Here is a 7,851-nt window from a genome sequence, read left to right as displayed (position 1 = left end):
GGAAAGAGACTCGCCATCTGGTGGGAGATTTGGCCTGTGGTGCACGATAAAAACTTGCAGGCACAGCTTCCACCAGTGCAGCCTGCATGGGTTTTCCTGGGATGCTAAAGAAAGACACAGGTTCTAAACACACACCTGCATCTCATGCCCAGTCCTGGTAAGCAGAAGCTGAAGCCTGCCCGCAGAGGACTTGAGTGCCATCTTTGGTCCAAAACATCCAGGAAAGAGGAAGCAGAGCAGAATTAGCAGTTCCAGAAGAAAACCAGCTCACAGCATCTTTTAAGATCAATCTAGGCTGTGCCCCATCACCATCCTTCCCCATTCCCAAATAAGCAAACACCTTGTCAACTTCTTTGACTAAATATTCCTGAATCTTCAGGGGTAAACATACCAATTAAGCAGTTCAATTTAAGCATGATGTTCATTTTAATTGTGCTAATCCACCCCCACAGGGAAAGATGAAGCAGCTTCCAACGCTCTGTATCTGTTTGGATCTTGCACAGAAGCCAGAGGAAGTTGCAGGATACAGCAAGTCAGTGGTTAGCATATGCCCAAGCAGCAGATGGTGAGGATGAGTTAAGAAGAGTTTGACTAGGAGGACAGGACTGTGGACACAGCTAAGCCTAATGGTTTATCTTCAGGCTTCACTCGTGGTCTCTGCCTGTAGGCTACTTATATGTGAAGAAACAGCCTGTTTGGCAAAAATAGAGCTTCCTTGATGACAAGCTCTTCCTTGCTGACTGTGGCTGTTGAGAGGTAATCACCAGTTTGCAAGAAGATGCTGAAGTGGTTAAATAACCATTGGCAAGACAGCTACCTGCTGCTGCCAGCTTCCAATCAACACTTGGGGGAAACAAACCTACCTCAGCATATCCTTCACCTACAACTCTCCTAACATGGGTGAGTCTCGACAGTTTTACAGCAGGACCCCATGGCACAGCTATCAGAATAGCTGCTCCTGCCACCCCGAACTGAATCTTCACATAGAATCACGCAGGAAGAGAGCAGCACAGAGCCAACTGTTAGAGATCCATCCCCCTCCACCCACCTTAGCAGACCAAGGCTATGAAGACAAAAATGCAGAGCCTCTGACTCCTGCCTGTCAATAGTGAAAGGATGTGTTGACAAAGAGCCTCCTTGCCAGGACACGTGAGGCTCTGCCCCCGGCTTCCCTTCCTCCCTTGCAGATAATAGCTGCCATCTCCAAAATGCTGCACTCAGGGCAATTTCTGCTGGGCCCTGCAGCTCAGAGTCAGTGCAGGTCTCTGTACAACATGCCTAAGGATGCTCTCAAAAGCAGATTTGCTTCTTTTTGAGTTCAGTCACTTGAGTCCAGACTAAGTTCATGGTCCTTCTCTCAAGAGAGGTCCTAAACAAATCCTCACAGGAGAACCAAGACCAAGCTGTCTGGTCTTGGCTCTCTGGGGCATTCTGAGGGGAAAAGCATGAGTGAAACAGTTGGTACCAAGAAGGTTAACCCCCCACTCTCTTCTGGATTCCAAGTAGAAAGAAGGATCTTCCTCTCTGAGGGACTGAGATACAACATGCTACTGGTGTTTCAAGATCAGTAGCAGCATTTTAAAAAGGGATAAACAATTTTGTTGCATATCCCACCCCTTGGCACTGAGTTGAACACAGTATTCCCTACCTTCTGGCTGACAGGCACAGGATGATCCTCCTCGTCGCTGCCTGAAGAGTCAGAGCTCTCCACTGGCTTTGCACTTTCAGCAGGCTTTGTGGGAGCAGCAGTCCTTCCCAGTGTGGTTTTGGCCTGCTTTGGCACTGCTGGCTTTGGTGCTGGCCTCCCTTGGGAGAGTGGAAGTGTTTTTGCTGGAGTTGCTTTGCCAGAGAGAGACGCTGCTGGTGTAGGTTTCACTGGAGACGGGACGGCCTGGTTGGATTTTGGAGGTGGCTTTGTCTGGACAAGACAAACAGTGTGAAACAAGGCAAATATCACAGCAGCATAATTCATTTTGCTCACACTGTAATCAATGGAAGAGATTTCAGAGCCCCCTGGGATAGGTGAATGCTAAAGGAAGATTAGCAACTGGCAGGACACATGGCATCCTTTCATCTAGCTGTGTGGGGATAGTCTCCCAAGATGAGAAAGCAAGAGCAGGAATTCTCCATCAGCCTGTGATATTACCAGTCCCCTCCAGTGAGGTGCATTGCAGCACTTTGCACTCTCCACAGTGGGGAAGCTGAGCTGTACTTCAGTTTGACAAATTAGACACTACTTATTGTAATTTACAGCTGGGAGGCAAATTCAACCATGACAATTTGCCTCTTCAGGTGGGAAAGGAATTGCTGTGGGGTTTTTATTTAAAAGTACTGATGGATTTTTTTGTTATTATTTTTAAGAAGGGCACAATAGCTTGAGCAAAGACATCGAGGTGCCTTTAAACACCCCATGCCTCTTGCCTCCTATCCCCAGTATGATCTTGCCATACACTACATGCATTTACAATTCCTTTTTGCTGCAATTCCTAGCCCTGGAGGGGCATGCAAGGAGAGACAGAGCAGACAGACGCACTTGGGTTACTGATGGAAGTTCCTCATCTTCACTGTCGGATGAGTCGCTGCTCTCTGATGTGTCGTCGGGCTTCGCAGCCCCAGGAACCGTTGTAGGAACCGTTGTGGCTGCGGGTTTGGCCTGGGTTGGTGTCACTGCTGTTTGCCTCACTGCAATCCTCCTGAGGGACACGGAAGGTACAGGTGCACTTTTCACAGGCGCTGCATTAACCGGCACTGTTTTCACAGCTGCTTTTGCCTGGGAACAGGGGGAACAAAAGGGAATCACAATCAGTTAACATCTTAGAAGAAACCCATTGAGACCTGTAACTGCATGGAATCCGTTTAAAAGAAGGCTACCTTGCTCATTTGACCAGGACAGGCTTGTTCAGATCCACAGGCTAGGGAGCATCTGAAGTAAACCACTTTCTCCATGGATTGCCTGACTATATCTGTGCAGTTGCACACCAATCACCTCCTACAGACCAAATGATCTCCCTCAACTTCAGTCACTAAGAGGAATGGGGATGGAATGGTTGATGCTGGCAGGGGTTAGTGGGACTCTCAGCCACACAGCATGTTTCTCTGGCTTTGGAGATCTCACACACCCAGGGAAGGGGGTGTTGTCAGAATACAGCATTGCAGCATTCCCTCTCTACTTCAAGGGAAGGGAAGTGATTTCCTGGAGACAAAGAACCTGGGCTGGAGAGGTTACCTGGACCACTGGAGTTGCAAGCTCCTCCTCGGAGGACGTCTCATCACTTGATTCCTCACTGCTGCTCTCAGCAGCCCCAGCTGCCTGCTTCACCTCTGAAACACAAGCGAGGAGATGTCACAGCTGCTGCCTGCTCTGAGCTCCCTGAGCATGATGCTAATGTGGCTTTTGAAGTCAGGAAAACAAAACAAGCCACAGAGAGAGCCAAGGGGATTTGCAGGGAAGGGGGCCTAGCCCTGCTGAAAGCATCAGTGGCCTGCTGGGAACAGCTTCTCCAGGCAAACACTGGCCCACAAACACCTCCTTCAGGTGCAGGCAGAGATGGGAAATCCTTCATGGCCACCCTCTGACCCTACAGGAGCTGCCCAGCCACACACAGCTCCCTGCAGGGGCATGGTCCAGCATGGCTGGACCTCCTCTGGAAAAGAGCCAAGAGAAGGACCATTTTCAGAGCTTCTCCCAACACACATACTTCAAAGCAGTAAAAGATTTCCCTAAAGACCTCAAAACCGAAAAGCAATCACTTTACAAGTGGGAATATAGAGGAGATGCTGCAGCGCCTTTCCAAAAAGCTCAAAGCATCTGCAGTGTTAGTACTGCATCTCCTCCAGATACGCTATGCTTTTATCTCCAACCCCATAGTGCTGGGTGCTGCCAGACAGACATCTCAGCACAGAATCTGCTGCTTGAAATGGGAGCAGGCATGCTGGCTTCATCCCACAGAGCTCCGGAGCTGGCTCTTCTGCAGCATTCTCACTAGAAGCAAGTGTCGCTCTGAGCTTTCCAGCACGGGAGCTGAAAGGCACAAGCTGAAGGCACAGCTCGGACCTGATTCCATGCTGGAGCTGAAGCACACATGCATCTACCACATCCCGCTGGCTCCTTACCCACTCTGGGCGCTGGGCCCTTCACAGCCGGTGTCTCTTTTTCCTCCTCACTCTCTGATGAGGAGCTGCTGCCGCTGCTGCTGCTGCTGGAGCTTTCCGGTGCTTTGGTCGTTACTGGTGCTTTGCTTTGACCTGCTTTGGTCGTGGCTGTTGTGGGATGTCCAGGCTTCCCAGGACCAGGCAGCTTCTGCCCAGCCTTGGCTGGAGATGCAGCTGCTGCATTGGGCTGCTGTTTATTTGAGACCACAGTTCTGTCTGCAGCAGAGGGCACAGCTGCTTTGCCTGTCGGGGCAGTGGGTTTGTTGGGAGAGTGCAGGGAGTTGGTGGCAGCTTTGCCACTCACCACAGCTGGTGTCACCTACAGGGAACAGAAGAAAATCAGAAGCCTGCAGACAGATGAGGGGCTAAATTGGACACAACATTATCTTGAACAGCAATCCGGCAGCCAGGCAAGCCATAGAGCTCTTCAGGGAAGCACTTGGGGGACAGATATCTAATAGAAGGCTTGTGCCAGCATAGGAGGGTCATTTAAGTATGAATTCTATCCCAGCCCACAGTTCTACACGTGATGAGCCTGGGACAGTCCTGACCCCAGAGTACTATCAGCCTTCAAAGCCAAGAGAAGAATTGCCTTACCGCAACTGCACCTTTTCCAGCTGGTGTCTCCTCTTCTGATGAGGAGTCATCCTCTTCACTGCTTTCTACATTCACTCCCGAGTTGGTGGCCAGAGGAAGGCTGACTGCTGCACGGGAGAGAGCCACAGAGACAACCCTGTGAGTGCACCTCTCACATCAGGACAGTCTCTGGTTTGCAGGAAGGCCCCAGCAGGCAGGGCAGGGTCCCATCTCCACACCTGCCCCAGCACCATCACACTGTCCTTCAACAGGCAAGTGCTTCTCTCCTCCACCTCATCCCTCTCCCCACTACCAAGACAAGGAACCTGCCAAGACCTGCTTGTTCCCAAAGGCTGGTCTACAGCAGATGAGACTCAGCCAAAATGTGTCAGACACATGGGGTTTTGTTAGACTACACAAGCCAAATCAGGGATCCATCCCCACCTCAAGACAGAGACTTTCCAGACCAACTAATGAGTCCTTTCTTCATCCATGAAACCCAAGCCTGCCTTTGCTGGCCCACACACACCTAGGACCAACGAGAAGGTGCCCCACAGTGGGCAGTGTTAGGTTCCCAAGGCTTCATCCAAGCAACACCACCCATCCCTTCCCAGTGAATCATAACAGGTTTTTTCTAGCTCCAGCAGACATCTGTGCTCCCGAAACTTCACCTGAGAAGGGGGTGACAAATCAGTTGAACACAAGGGAATAACCATCGCTTTATGAGCATTTTCTCTATCCAAGCAAGTCAGGCTGCTCCTACACAAGCCTCTGGTCCCACTCTGTCAACTCCAGGTAGGTGAAAGGCTCCTACCATTTGCAGCTTTTGCCTTCTCTTTCTCGTCCTCTTCTTTCTCTGAGCTCTCAGAGCTGCTCACAGGATCAGGAACTCTGATCTTTTCAGGGATGGCTTCCTCATCATCACTCACCTTTCTTCTCCTGGAATTCGAGGGAGTTCTGAGGGAACAGAATTTGCATCAGAATGGGGGAAAGAAAGGTGTCTTAAAAAGAATAAAAGACAATTCTTCACCTACTCTCAGGTCAGGCTGCTATCTAAGAGCAATCAGTGTCCTTCCTCTACAGCTCCTAAGGGGGTGGGAGAGATACTTCACTAACCTGCAAGGGGACAGCTCCTGAGAGCAACATGTTCCCTGCAATACGCAGAGGTAACACTGCACGTGTTTTCTCCTCTGTCCTAGGTAGATTCTTCCTCACTTCAGCAGAGAAGGAAAAATGTGTATGGCCAGGCTGGTGCTCACCACAGAGCAAAAGCATCCTACAGGACAAATTCCTTCTCCAGGAGGCAGCTACAGCCAGTCAGTAAGTGCAGCCCCAGGGTCAGGACAGTGAGCCCCAAAGAGGTCTTGGTATGCCACAAGGCCAGGAGAAGTGAATCTGAAGACTGCAAAAGCCATTGGAACTTGGGCTCACAGGCCAAAAGGACACAAAAAGGTTGCACAGAGAATTAAGACAGAAAGTAGCTGGACCTGCGGAAGATGTGTTGGAAAAAGGGGAGGAAGAGGCCACAGGTGAGCATTAGACACTTTGGCTGTTCAACTGTGTTAAAACGTCAAGCTGGAGAAAGATGTCTCCAGGCTCTGAATCCCATCTGTATGTACCAGAACAGATGATGTGGCTGAAGTACTCTTTAATGTTCTAATTAAAACATAGGTAATGCACTTGCTTTATTACAAGGATAACAGCTGGCACACATCTGTGTGATTCACACATGCAATACTTTTAAGCGCTGACACACACAGTTACCAAAGCCCCTCACTTTGTGCCAGTTTAGTTTATTTTACTTGTTCATCCGATATGAGATTAGTTTAACAATTTGGCCAGTAAAGATTGTGCTTATTATTAGAGCGTTTTAGTAGCAGAGCTGTAACAGCAAGGTTTTTGCAAGCAGGCAAAGCCAAAGGCACATTTGCTGTTACTAAGTCCTGTTCACTACTCTAACAATTCACTACTCTAACAGGCAGCTCTGACGCTACAAACCCTTCCTGATTCAGCAGCAGGTCACAGCACAACAGGGACTACTGTGAGAATCAGTTGTGAGTGACACATGGATACTGTGTGGGGAGAAACAGCAGTGCCCGAAGACACTTGTTAGAGGGAGGGAACTGTAAAAGCCTGTTTCTACGCTGCTACATCCTCACCTGGATCCAGTCTTTCTCCTGCTCAACAAAATCATGGAGACACAAGAACTGGGGCAGCATCAAGGCACGAGGTGTTCTAGCGAAACACACCTCTGAAGCAAACACCCCCTTCCTGAGGCTGCTGACACAGCCATGCTGAGGAGCATCTTCACTCCAGTGTGGGCACAGAATCCCAGCTCCAGACAACCCGGCCCTGCGGCTGCCACCAGCGTCAGACCAAAGCCAGCGTGCACAGGGTGGGAGCAAACATCACTGCACCCCAGAGGGGAGGCTCCACGCTGCAGACCTTCACTCACTGGAATAACTACACAGGAAGGTGCTGGGCTGAACATGTAAAGGCTTGAAAGGATAGGCTTGAAACCAAGAGACTTCCTCTGAGTCAGAATATACATGACCTGTGTCAAGGTTTGGTATTTCAACATCTGCTCTAATTCCCTGTATGGGTCAATACTCCTGCAAAGCACGTGGCTTTAAAGTGAAAGTGAAACAGTACTAGGGGAAAGGATTTTTTAACTGAGCCCCACAATACTCCAGTATTAACCCCGACTGCCAAGAACAGCATCAGCTGCTCAAAACTAGAGTGTGACAACTTATCCCCAAGCTCAGGAAATTTTAAACCGAAGTAACCTTTAACATTTGAAATGAATTAATCTGAAACCAGAGGCGAGGAGGAGAATTTGCTGAGCACGGTTATCCTCAGAAGTACTCTGACAACGGGAAACTCTAGCACATAAAGCTCACATGTACCATGGAGCCTGGACGTTAACACAGCCTGGAATCTATTCCACGGGCATTTCCCTCTTCGACTTACTTTTCCCAGTGGGTAAAGATGTCCTCGAGAGACGCCGAGAGGGAAGGGAGCAGCTTCTGTGAAAGCAGAGGGGACACGAGTCAGGCACCAGCGCCGGGTCAGGATGACACCAGACAGCAGCACCCCCCGGGATAACGGCACCACGTCCTCCCC

General features: G+C 49.8%; 1 protein-coding gene across 1 annotated transcript in view; it reads right to left on the bottom strand.

Annotated features, from left to right (window-relative positions):
• The window catches only part of LOC104410248 (nucleolar and coiled-body phosphoprotein 1-like), a gene marked incomplete at its 5' end in the record, with an annotated part of 18,961 nt that extends 11,207 nt beyond the window's left edge, over positions 1–7,754 (bottom strand). The window contains 7 exons of the mRNA XM_010020360.1: positions 1,649–1,918; positions 2,534–2,770; positions 3,227–3,321; positions 4,114–4,471; positions 4,750–4,856; positions 5,543–5,685; positions 7,699–7,754. Of these exons, the coding sequence (XP_010018662.1) occupies positions 1,649–1,918; positions 2,534–2,770; positions 3,227–3,321; positions 4,114–4,471; positions 4,750–4,856; positions 5,543–5,685; positions 7,699–7,754 (1,266 nt within the window). The remainder of the gene's footprint in view (positions 1–1,648; positions 1,919–2,533; positions 2,771–3,226; positions 3,322–4,113; positions 4,472–4,749; positions 4,857–5,542; positions 5,686–7,698) is intronic.
• Between the last annotated feature and the right edge of the window lie 97 nt (positions 7,755–7,851).

This window comes from Nestor notabilis, unplaced genomic scaffold, assembly GCF_000696875.1.
Source record: "Nestor notabilis isolate BGI_N333 unplaced genomic scaffold, ASM69687v1 scaffold5828, whole genome shotgun sequence".
In the NCBI taxonomy this organism is placed as follows: Eukaryota; Metazoa; Chordata; class Aves; order Psittaciformes; family Psittacidae; genus Nestor; species Nestor notabilis.
This window is presented reverse-complemented; position numbering and strand designations above follow the sequence as displayed.